General features: G+C 46.7%; 1 protein-coding gene across 1 annotated transcript in view; it reads left to right on the top strand.

Annotated features, from left to right (window-relative positions):
* Nucleotides 1-3,386: 3,386 nt before the first annotated feature.
* Nucleotides 3,387-13,321, top strand: part of MTX2 (metaxin 2) — a 77,308-nt gene continuing 67,373 nt past the window's right edge. The window contains exon 1 of the mRNA XM_040439966.1: nucleotides 3,387-3,529. Coding sequence (XP_040295900.1) covers nucleotides 3,466-3,529 — 64 coding nt within the window. The 5' untranslated portion in view covers nucleotides 3,387-3,465. The remainder of the gene's footprint in view (nucleotides 3,530-13,321) is intronic.

Below are 13,321 nucleotides of genomic sequence, written 5' to 3'. Positions count from 1 at the left end.
AAATGCAGCATTAAAGTATTTCTGGTTCGCAGTGTTAAGGTCCAGATGAGTGTGTGGACCGCTGGCCCAAAACCCGGATGGTTTAAATATGGGCTCCCTTTAGGCCTATGTTATATGCGCCAGCAGACCAAATGCAAGTCCAGGGATTCAGAGAGCCGGCGGGCCTCGGCACTCAATCCCACGCGGTCGCGGCTTGGGCTCGCATGGAAGGTATGTTCTTACCGGGTCACCCGGCACTATTCTCCGTCCTGGTCAGTTCTGAAAAACACGCGGAACTGCTGTAGCTTCTTAGAGAGCCCAAGTGGTCAGATGGCGGAATGGCGGCACAAGCTCCGCGTCTCTGTATGACTCGACTGGAGTCACGGGGTTTCAGACTGGGAGAGGCCGCAATAAAGGCCCAGGGGTGGAATACACTGTGGCTGTGTCAGAATCCACCAAGTTTGGGTCAGATCCGAGCTAAATCTGCGCTGATGGCCAAGGATAAAGCAGGTTTTATCAGAGAGCACTCTGAGGCACGTCTTGGCTCGTGTGGATGCAATTCTATACATGCTGGTCAACCCTCAAAAGGGTTGTCTCACTTCACTAAATGGCATTTGTAAATGTATTGTGATTGTCCATATAGCCTCCTTTGCTGACTTGATTCATTTTTCCAACACATTATACACGGCTCGTATCCAGGGGTTACGACCACCCTGGAATCCAGCAGCGGTGGTCGTGTTTGCACACTATAGGAAAAGGTACCGGTCTCTCTGGTGGCCGGGACCGCGTGAGTGCACATAGGCTGGCACCTTTTCCTATAGTGTGTAAGCATGACCACCGCTGCTGGATTCCAGGGTGGTCGTAACCCCTGGATACGAGCAGTGTATAATGTGATGGAAAGATGAATGAAGCCAGCAAAGGAAGCAATATGCACAATCACAATACATTAGTAAGTGCCTTGTATTACCTTTGTGATAAATGCCATTTGCTGAAGTGAGACAACCCCTTTAAACGCTTTTCCCATCTGGCGTATCCGCAGGACGTCCTACAGGAGCACATCCCAGAGGTTAAAAATCAGTCTGTTTGCACAAATAAAAAGTGAAAAACTTTGTCGTCATAAAAACCACATTCTAAAAACACAAGGAATCATGAAGCAGATTCTGCATTAGTTTTTGTTTTCTTTCACTGTGAACATACCCATATGCTGCTGACTTGCTGTGGCTGATCTTCATGTGGCAAATCCACAGGGTTCCACAGTACCAGGAAAGTGAAAGAGCTTTCAGCAATTTTCATTCACGCGCTGCAGAAAAAATTCTGAAAAGAAATTGACCTGTGGTGTGGATTTTAAGGTGTACCTAAACTTTTACATAGACTCACATAGCATATCACTGTTCCGGCCTGTGCTCGCTCCGCTAACGCCTGGCATAGCACACAGGTGATGACTATGCAGAGCTTTTAGTGAGCGGAGCTGGTACAGGCAGAGGCAGTGATTCGCTCTCTGCGGCCCCAGTGAAATCTGTACTCCCATACACATCAGTGTACGAGTGTACGGACTGCAAAGTGCTATAGGCACCTGAACTTCAGGAGCCTATTTCGCTAGGTAAAAAAAAAAAAGTATAATAGAAATATTCTATTTATGTTACATGTACAATAAGTTTTAATAAAGTTTATGTAAAGGTTTAGGTAAATTCTAAAGCCTATGTACACATTTGGGGCAATTTTTTTTTATTTTTATATTGCATCGTACTAATTTTGACCAAATTTTTTTTTTAAATTGGTCTTTATTAAAAATATGGAGTCCTTGCTCTAGTAGCACCCTTTGGATCTGTATTTTACGTCAGACCAGGAGCAGACGGACTCCATATCTCTGCCCTCTGACATTATAAACACTCATCATAACTCAGCTCTTATCCTACTGATAAGAATGTGGCCTAAATAAATGTTTTTGACCTCTCAGTAATTTAGAGATAAGTTTTATTAAATGACCGCCACAAAGTGAAAGTACCAGTCACACAGCTAGAAAAACAACCCGTTGTGACAGAACAGCTCAATATTTTTTCACAAAGGCCAATTTAAATTTTTATTTTTTTGTATAATGCAATTATAAAAGAAAATTGCCTCCGAAGGTGTACATAGCCTTAAAGGCCTTGTTCATATTTCTGTTTTTCCTGCATTTTTTGCAGACAGCACACATAACCATTGAGTTTAATATGTCTGTTCAAACATCCGTATTTTTTTACTGACCGTGGGTCAGTGAAAAAAATCTCAAAGACATTCAATACTTTGGTCCGTGATGCAGATCAAACACGCCCATTATAGTCTAAAGGCCCATAAAAAAACACAGACACAACACGGATGGCATCTGTGCTGCGTCCATGTTTGGTCTGTTTTTCACTGACCACTGGTAGGCAATGCTCTGAAAATTAATTCTCAGCTCAGCGGTGTCCATGGAATACGGTTGACACATGTGGGGTAAAAAACAGACACATGGACCAAACATGGATCCTTCACGGACATCTTCACGCATCAAACACTGATTTTTTTTTCACATGGACATAAAATGTGAACGAGGCCCAATGTGCAGCATGTCAATTTATGCTGTGGATTTTCATTGCACATTTCACCCTTTGCAATCCAAAGAGTGAAATCTGTGTTAGATCAGCATTTCTGTAACAAAATCCACGTTTTTTTCAGCAGAAATGCTGCAGACGTACCCTGAAAAAAGAACTGCTTAGAAAACAATGAAATTGGCATCTTTCTTTCTTTTGTTCCCCTGGAGAGGCGATACCCACCGCTGATTTTATTCTTATGAAGTCTTGGCCATTACAGAGATCCATGGGGGTCCTTTTTTTAACCCACCTGTTCAGGTCCTGGGCTGTGGTGGTTATGAGCTGCCCAGGAACCTGTACAAATAATAACTCTCTTTGCATTATTTGGGTGTGAATGGAGAAGAAAACAACATACAGCTCAAATTAGTACAAGACAAAGTTATTCAATTTCTTTCATATTTAATAAAAAGAAGAATTGTTGTAAAAAAAAATAAAAAAAAATTGAATTTTATTTTAAACATTGCCACAACAAGCTGCCAAGTATGCAATTAATGAACGTCTAGCTTCACTTTTTTATGAATGGTAAAACTTAGAAGTCATATTCATTGCAAACTTCGAGAAGACCCCGAAATCTGAAGGAATGCCTCCAATTACCCTCACTTTCCCCAAACTAAAATACAGGGCTGTTCACTACTTTGCCCAACACAAAAATGGCGTGTGTGATTCAGTCAGCTCAGTCACGTGATCATCTCTCCTCCAGAGCAGTTCTCAAGCAGACCGCGATTCTTCTTTTTTTTTTTTATTTTATAAACTTTATTTAGTGTCAAACAACTAACATTTAATGGCATCCCCCGTTACCTTGGATACAGACGGAAGTAGTCCCGGGTCTCGCTGTCACCCGTTGATAGACTTCCTGTTATTGTGACCTTAACCTTGCATGTGGAGCGGAGGATTCTTGGCGATGTCTCTGGTTACTGAAGCGTTTGTGTCGCAGATAGCAGGTAAGCTCGCCGTGCCTGCACCAGAGCCTGTGTGTGTGGTGATGGCAGACAGCACAGACATGGCGGCAGTTTCCCATGCAGCCTCATTCATCACAGGTGGGCAGTAGGTGACTGGGAAGCTACAAGCCTGTCGGTGTTTGCTGGGACTTGTAGTACCAGGCCAGAACTGGCAGTGACTAGAAGCATGTCCCCTGCCCAAACAAGTCAGAGTTGTCAGGAGGAAGTTGTCAATAGATTGTTCCGCCATAGCCGAGCAGTTATCTCCATTTTGGAGGATTACAATGGAATATCCGGTCGTCAGGCTTTCCATAGATGAATCGTTCTATGTTTACGTGATATAAAACGCGGATATTGGATCGTTGCATCCTCATGGCCTCCTGTGGGGTAAATGGGTGCGTTACGCAGGACATTTCTCAACGCCTTGCGCTAAATCTGAGTTCCAGACCGTATCATAGTAAATGGCTGAATTCACAATTCTGCCGGCTGTCATTGGAAACTGTCAGCAAGCTTGTTGTCAGAAACACCCTGACTATTTAACTTTTATAGACCCTACAGGGAAGTTTCCCGGTGGGCCGATGCCTAGGAGGGCCACTCAAGACCTCCTCATGGCCGCCAGCCTATGTACATAATGATCTGATTCTCTCCTACGCGCTTGGACAGCAGCTGCAGGTGCCCTCCTGAATTCAACTGTATCTATGTCCTCAGGACGGTAACACAGTTGAATACTGTGGTGCAGGTGGCAGTATTTCTGGTGATTTGGTGCAGCCGCGGCGGTATATTGCCCTGCACGAATGTATTGTTGGCCCTGCCTACTTCTGTTCTGATGTCCCGCCTTCTGTCAATTTGGACCCGCCTACAACATGGGATCACTTTTTCCTTTTTTTCCAGGTCCACCCCTGGCCAGAGATTACTGTACGTCTTTGGCATTAAAGGGGTTCTGCAGTTTGTTTAAACTGATGATTTATCCTCTGGATAGATCATCAGCATCTGATCTGTGGGGGTCCGACCCCCACCGATCAGCTGTTTGAGAAGGCAGCGGCGCTGGAAGTAGCGCTGCGCCCTTCTCGCTGTTTACTGCAGGCCCAGTGACGTCACGACTAGTATCAACTGGCCTGGGAGGGGCTAAGCTCCATTCAAGTGAACAGAGCTTAGCCCCGCCCAGGCCATTGATACTAGTCGTGACGTCACTGGGCCTGCGGTAAACAGTGAGAAGGGCGGCGCTACTGCCTTCTCAAACAGCTGATCGGCGGGGGTCCTGGGTGTCGGACCCCCGCCGATCAGATGCTGATGATCTATCCAGAGGATAGATCATCAGTTTTAAAAAAACTGCATAAGGCCTAATGCACACGGCCATGTTCCGCGGCCGAGAGCGGTCCGTGGTATGCCGGGCTGGATTTCTGTTCAGAGCAGGAGCGCACGGCGTCATTGGTTGCTATGACGCCGTGCGCTTCATGCCGCCGCTGCACTACAGTAATACACTATACGAGTGTATTACTGTAGTGCAGCTGCGGCATGAAGCGCACGGCGTCATAGCAACCAATGACGCCGTGCGCTCCTGCTCTGAACAGAAATCCAGCCCGGCATACCACGGACCGCTCTCGGCCGCGGAACACGGCCGTGTGCATTTGGCCTAACCCCTTTAAGATTACCTGTTCCATAGTATGTAGTGTAGATGATGAATGGAGGAGTATGACCAGCCGCTCGGCCATGCCACTGCTGCTTCCAGAATCACTCAGACCAACTCCACCAGTTGTGTCCTACCGGTATGAAATTGTAGGCATCGGGAAACTTTGCCCGGGCTTGAGAAGTACGATTCCATTACAGAATGTGCCCCACTGAGCCAAATAGTAGAATATTGTACCTCTAAGTTGTGCTGAATTGTGAGTGCAGCTCTGGACTACAGATACATCCTGGAGTTATATCTATTTAGGCCCCATTCACACGACCGTATTTTTGATCCGCATTCTTTGCGGATCGGATGCGGACCCATTCATTTTGATAGTTCCGCAAAAAAAAGCTTAGAGCACACCGTATGCCGTCCGCATCCGTATGTCCCTTCTGTGGCCCCGTAAAAAAGATAGAACGTGTCCTGTTCTTGTCTGTTTTGTGGACAAGTGCTGGTATTGTTACAATGGATCCGCAAAAAAAACTAAACAACTAGATGCAACACGGACGCCCTCCGGATTTTGTGTACCGCAAGATTAATCCAGTCATGTGAATGCACCCTTAATGGAATTTGAAGTTCTATAACTATTCTGTAAAGTGAATGATAGATAAATGTGATTATTCTGCGACAGCGGAGGAAGGATGAAGGATGATCTAACTTCCATTAAAAAGGAGGAAAAAAAATGCACACAAGTCGCATCGCACAAGTAGAAGTAGTGCAGGGCGCAAGCGTTTTATTTCAGTGATTTCTCCATATGTACCAGATGTCATGACTGATGCGAAAGATCCATTTTCTAATGTAATCCATTCATTTATAATCTCCTATTCAAATATATTGGGATGGAACATAAATGCCAATGTGAACAATGCCTTAAAGGAACACTCCATGTAAAATTGTTACACTGTCTTGTTCCTATAGCAGGGGATGGTATATGGCACAGGGACTCTGTCTTTGGTGTCAGACTTTGCCCCCTAAGGCCTCTTGCACACAACCGTATGTATTTTGCGATCTGCAAAAAAAATACAGATGACGTCCGTGTGCATTCCGTATTTTGCAGAACGGAACAGCTGGCCCCTAATAGAACAGTCCTATCCTTGTCCGTAATGCGGACAATAATAGGACATGTTTTATTTTTTTGTGTAACGGAAATACGGACATACGGAAACGATTTAGTGAAGACAATGTCACTGACAGAAAGCCGTAAAGCGCGCGGCGTGCGTCTTCACGCTGGGCTGACATAGGCGATGGAAATGCTGGTAAGCTGGCTTCACGTTTATTGGCCACGTCAGAAGCAGATGTCTGTATACCGGCAGGAGATCCTTTGTAGATGTGGATGCATGTAATTATACGGTTCAGACGTCACTACACGGCACTATGACCCCTATCGCAGTTAGGCCGGGTTTACACTTCATGTATGTTACGTGATTTGCACTTCTCCATAGGATAGTCCATCAATATCAGATTGTTGGTGGTCCAACTCCTGGTACCTCCAGCGATCACCTGTTTGACGGGGCTGCAGCACTCAGACAAGCGCTCCGGCCTCTTCATGAACCGGCACTCTGTAGCGGCTGTGTGTGGTACCACGCATAGCTCTGTCCCTATGACATGTATGGCACTGTGCCTCGTAAACTTTTGGTGCCGGAAGTCAGACCCCCACAAATCCGATATTGGAGACTTATCCTTGTGATAGGCCGTCAGTATTAAAGTCTCGGACAATCCCTTTAAATATGCTAATATGATTGATATGAGCTCTTATTGTGTAGGCCACGTACTCGCAGTGGCCAGGCACCCCTTGGCGCGTCCCAGTTGGAGTTGGGGAACCATTGTCTCAGTGGTGTTATCATTCCTGTTAGGCCTCTTTCACACTTGCGTTGTCCGGATCCGGCGTGTACTCCACTTGCCGGAATTACACGCCGGATCCGGAAAAACGCAAGTGTACTGAAAGCATTTGAAGACGGATCCGTCTTCAAAATGCGTTCAGTGTTACTATGGCAGCCAGGACGCTATTAAAGTCCTGGTTGCCATAGTAGGAGCGGGGAGCGGTATACTTACAGTTCGTGCGGCTCCCGGGGCGCTCCAGAATGACGTCAGAGCGCCCCATGTGCATGAATGACGTGATCACGTGATCCATGCGCTTGGGGCGCCCTGACGTCACTCTGGAGCGCCCCGGGAGCCGCACGGACGGTAAGTACACTGCTCCCCCGCTACACTTACCATGGCTGTCAGGACTTTGGTTACCATGGCTGCCAGGACGCTATTCAGAAAAAGCTAAACGTCGAGTCCGGCAATGCGCCGAAACGACGTTTAGCTTAAGGCCGGATCCGGATCAATGCCTTTCAATGGGCATTAATTCCGGATCCGGCCTTGCGGCAAGTCTTCAGGATTTTTGGCCGGAGCAAAAAGCGCAGCATGCTGCGGTATTTTCTCCGGCCAAAAAACGTTCCGTTCCGTTCCTGATGCATCCTGAATGGATTTCTCTCCATTCAGAATGCATTGGGATAATCCTGATCAGGATTCTTCCGGCATAGAGCCCCGACGACGGAACTCTATGCCGGAAGAAAAGAACAACGCAAGTGTGAAAGAGCCCTTAGTTGACGATACTGGGAACTGAATTCCTGGATGCCATCGTGCAGAAGGAGGTGTCAGTCGGAAGGGGCCATTATGTGGTGCCTGTTGACTGACTCGATGTTGCATCACTCAAAACGTTGCACTGCAGCATCTGTAGGTGAGGTTGAGGTGTGTCCAAATGGGTGTGTGCCCGGTGTCTTTGCTGAGTGTGAGTGACAGAGAAACCTACGGTGAGACTGAGTGGAGGTCAGGACCTAGTCAGCAACCGAGATGTGTTTCAGTGGGAGAAACCAAATGATTAGAGGGGTTATCCCATGATTAATGTAAAAAATGAAAATCAGACATCATATATAGTACATGACAATCTAATTCTAACAAAGCTAGAACCAGCCCTGTACCTCACATGGATCCAGAGATCTCCTCATTCATTGCTCGGCTAAATTTATATCAAGCTGACTGCTCAAGGGGAGTGTCTTTTCTGCTGCAGCTAAGGGGGCGTGTCTCAGCTCTACCTATCACAGCTCAGGAGGCAGTTGAAGGATGAAACTGAGCATGTGCGACCATCTCAGTAAGTAGGACAAAGAAATAAGAAAAAAACAGGTGGCGCTATACAGATACATTTTATTGAATAACTCAGTGGCTATGCTAAATGTTTAATTATGTGTAATTACCCTAAAAGTATTCAGACCCCGGTGCTGGTTTAATAATGGTAGAATATTTTTTGTGGGACAACCCCTTTAACTGGGAGGCTGAGGAGGAATGAAGCCCATGGAACTATGTGTGAGGACAGTGTACGAGAGAGTCCGAGTTTGACGTGGCTCCGGGGTGGCTTGGCCTAAGGCCAACTAGAGACTCAACCAGAAATTGGCGTCAGCAGTTGTCATCTTGGAAGTAGAGAATGGAACATGAGGCCCCAGGTGACCAGTGCGGTAAATGGCAAAGTTACTGTCAAGTGGAGCTGTGTGTGTATTTCCAAGTTACAGTTTATGCGGTATTCTGCAGGGGCCGTGACCCTGCGACGAGCTGTGGACTTGAATTGTTCAGAAAGAGAGTGAGCTGTGGAAAAACACAAGCGCTGCTGGCAATGGCATACAGACTACTCCCACTCCGCTGAGGTTGGGCTGGGTGATTCTGGTCCCTGGAGGAGCCAGGGCATTGTATACAGGAGGCTGGTGCAAACCCATCAATAATGCCAGGAGGAGCGTGCTGTGGTAGGAAGCAACATCCCATCGACCCATCTTGTTCTCAACCTGTCCTTTAAAGGGGTTTTGCCATCACAGGCATTGAGGGCATATCGCTACACGTAGAACGGAGTGGGGAAAGTAGTGGAGGGCGCACTGCACATGCGCAGCCACCCTCCATTCATTTCTATGGGGCCGCCGAAAATAGCCTATTTCCGTTGGCCCTATAGAAATGAATGGGAGCGGGGGCTGCGCATGCGCGGGGTGCTCCTATTCACTCGCATGGGAGCAGCGCTTGGTGGTGGCCGGTCCCAGGAAACCCGAGGTCCTCCAGCCACAATCCCCCCACTCCGTTCTCCTTGTAGGTGCGGGTCCCGTTCTCCTTGACAGTAACTTTGCCATTTACTGCACTGGTCACCTGGGGCCTCATGTTCCATCCTCTATTTCCAGGATGACAACTGCTGACGCCAATTTCTGGTTGAGTCTCTAGTTGGCCTTAGGCCAAGCCACCCTGGAGCCACGTCAAACTCGGACTCTCTCGTACACTGTCCTCACACATAGTTCCATGACTGAATGCATAACGGAATACCTTTAGAGGCATTCTGTTATTCATTCTGTCATAATAAGTCTATGGCCTGCATAACGGATCCGTCCCGTTTCCGTTATGCTGGAGAGGACTCCCCTGCACAATGGAAACGAGACAGATCCGTTTTGCAGCCCATAGATTTCTATTATGACGGAATGAATAACGGAATGCCTCTAAAGGCGTTCCGTCATAGAATTGCGTTATGGTTCGTGGTAACAGTATCCATAACGTAATTCACCTTTTACCACCAAACGAAGCGTGAACGAATTTCAAAATATGAAATTCGCTCATCTCTAGTCATCAGAATCAGATTGGTGGGGTCCGACTCCCAGCACCTCGGCCGACCAGCTGTTTGAACAGACTGCAGCGCTCATATGAGCACTGCGCTCTCTTCACTGTTTACCTGCTCACCGTTGACATTGCAGCGGTTAGCAGAGCAATTACAGCTCCTCCGCCCTATTCACTTGAATGGAACAAAGCAATTGTAGTTACTCTCCATCGAAGGAGTTGTATAGGCTAGTTTCACATCAGCGCTTGACACCTCTGGCGGGCTGTCTGGATCCGGCATTGCTGGAAGCGTGTGGGAAGCCCTTGGGCCCCCATTAACTATAATGTGGACCGGCAGAGATCCAGCCGCTGCCAGGCAAATATGTCAAGAGTCGGCCACGCAGCAGTTTTATTTGCCGGGTTGCGGCTGGATCTCCACTGGTCCCCACCACTGATCAGCGGTTATTCTGGGAGTTGGACCCCCCCCCCGATCTGATATTGACGGCCTTTCCTGAGGATAGATCATCAATAGTGGAAACCAGACAACACCTTTAATGTCATAGGTTGTTTCCGCTTTATGAAATCTACTGTCCTAAGATGTTGTCTGCGTCTCCTAACGCAAGATCAGAACCAGTGCTGGGAATATTTATCATCGATTGTGCGTCCTTGTGAATAGTTAACCTTTTTGGCTCGGTCTCCGTGTCTGGAGTAGTTTGAGAAAATTGAGGAAATTGAGATTTGGAGCAGTGAAATGAGGAGCAGTGAATCAGTCCGTTAAGCCTCTTCGCCATGGTTGGCATGTCCAGGCTAGCATGTCCGCCAATCAAAACCCTCCTAATTGTGTTCTTTCTGGCTGCACGCTCTTATAATTTTAATGAGATATGGCTTTCTGGAGCCACTGAGTTCCCGACTGTGCGATCTGCTCTCTTGCTATTGATATTTTGCAAGAGCCCGTGCAGTAGTTAATCATCTCAGGGAAATTTCTCACAGTTTTACACATGGAGAAACAGAAATGTATGCTTAGGGAATAAAATGCCCACCTCTGAAATTATCACCGTGTTCTTAAAAACCCCCCATTAACGATTCCTGCTCTGGATGAGAATTATTGAATGAGCTTCTCCTCCTAAATCCTGTTAATATTGTAGTTTGAGATGGAGAGTGACATTGACCAGTGCCAGTCCCGCTTTGAACAAACATCCAAATATTTGAGACAACTGGTTGCCTTATGGTCACATACCAGATGAATGGACGCTCTATACCATTGGTGGCAAACCTAGGGGGGCACTCGGAGCCTTCTCTGTGGGCACGCACGCCGGGCAGCATTATAGGCAGGCTGGCCCAGACCGGCAATATGGGGGCCGGCCAGTCCGCTCTTTAAATGTGAGGCATGGTGATCCTGGCATCGTGCCCACCCTTCACCAGGCCATCAGCAACATTGCCATGCGCAGGAAGGAGTGCTGACGTCAGACACTCTGCTGCGTTTCCAGCTCCCACCCTGGAGCCTCAGCGCTCCTGGACTCCCATACGGGACCCCCGAGTCGATTATTGGGTAGGCTTCAGGCCTGTATATGGTTTCAATATTATATAGATCCTCCATTGGAGGATTTATGTAAGGAGATGATGAGTTATGTAATATACTGCCCTGAATATGGATGTTGTAAGAAGGTAATGAGCTATACATTATACTGATCCGTTGTTCCGTATCCGAGTTTTTTTTTCTCTCTCTGATTTAAGTCCTCATCCGTTCCGTTATTCCACAAAACATATCCGTATGGTTTCCGTATGCGATCTGTTTTTTGCGGATCGGAAACGGAAACAGTAACTTATTAATCACCAAACACATGAGCAATATGGGCTGGGCATAGCATTTCTACAGTATGGATCCACGAAATACGGATGACATACGGATGTGTTCCGTGTGCGTTCCGTATTTTTTGCAGGACCCATTCACTTGAATGGGGCCTCAGACCGTGATTTGCGGACAATAAAAGAACGTGCACTAGTTTTTTGCAGAATGGAAATATGGAAACGGAATGCACCTTCCATTGTTTTTGTGGACTCATTGAAGTGAATGGTTCCGCATACGGTCTGCAAAAAAAAAACGGAACGGAAGCGGAAAGAAAATAAGTTTGTGTGCATGAGCCCTTATACATAGGTCCTCGTCCTGACCCAAAATTGCTGTGTAGCATTTTATGCTTGTGGGCTGGTGAGCTTTATGTGCCAGGGCTGCTTTTAAGGCCCAGTCCGGCCCATGTTAATGTATGAGTTGTTTTTTCTAAACTAAAACCTCAGTATTCAGGTTTAATTGACTTTGCAATAAATAGTTTGGTTTTGAGTTGCAGTTTGGGCACTTGGTCTGTAAAGGGTTCGCCATCGCTGCTCTATACAATATTCAACGTATACAGACCAAGGCCCCATTTCCATGGGCCCATACAATAGGCAATGGTTGAGAACGAACCATTTATTTCAGATCATTGCCGACTTGCTCAGCTGCCTTTACATGCATCAGTCATCCACCCTCTATGGGGATGAATGATCATTGCTATGATCATTCATTCCCATAATATTTTATTGTTTGTCAGTACAGGGTGATGTCCTGTCATTTGAATGTTCATGCCCTACAATTGGCCCAATAATTCTGCCCTACACTGGAGGGTGAAGTCTAAGAGATCCTCTGAAGTGATAACCAGAGGCAGTGAACAGTGGTACTTCAAGTCCTAGGAGCGTTAGAGGCGTAAACAAGTGGCCACGCCGGCAATGGAGGAAGGACCTGAAGGCTGTGTCTATAGGCCTTGATGAGTTCATGAATCTGCACCACATTGCCATGGTAGGGCAACTCCAACAGCCAGGAACGAAGGAGTGTGGCATCGCTGCAGAAAGGTGAGGATAGTAACTCTTATGACTACAGCATAACAAATGTACAACGCTCATTTAAGTCAATTATTCAGTATTACAGACCAGTAGACCCCCCCCCCCCATGGTGCCCCCATAAAGTGCTGTATGATCCACTAGCACCGACTCTTCTAACTTCCACCTTTGATGGGTTATTTTACAGGACTATAGGGGAGGGTTTATCAAGACTGGTGTTCCCATACACCATTCTTGATTCCCTGTGTGCCGGAGTAAGGTGCGCCTAATTTATTAAGAGGAAGATGCTTTTTAATACATTAGGCGCATTTCTGGCACTCTGTTTGCCAGAAACTCAAATCCACGCCAGCTATAACTTACTCCTGGTTCTGGAGCAAGTTATAGTAAATCTGGCGGTCTATGATGGGCTCCGCCCCTCCCGCTAAGCTCTGCCCCTTTTCTTTCCACTTTAGAAAAGAGACAAGAAACTCAATAAGACACAAATTATGGTGCAAATATAATGTGGGCTATAAATTTAAACTTTATAATGCCACAACAGTGGCGTAAATAATTGATGAATCTTTCCAGTAGTGTTTTGCAGCCATATTGTAGCTCAACTCTGTGAAGGCGTGTATGACGGGTTGAGATGTTACAGTTGTAAGTTGTTCTAGGGCCCT

This window comes from Bufo bufo, chromosome 7 (genome assembly GCF_905171765.1).
Source record: "Bufo bufo chromosome 7, aBufBuf1.1, whole genome shotgun sequence".
In the NCBI taxonomy this organism is placed as follows: Eukaryota; Metazoa; Chordata; class Amphibia; order Anura; family Bufonidae; genus Bufo; species Bufo bufo.
The sequence above is the reverse complement of the archived record's forward strand: the minus strand, read 5'-3'. Positions and strand labels throughout refer to the sequence as shown.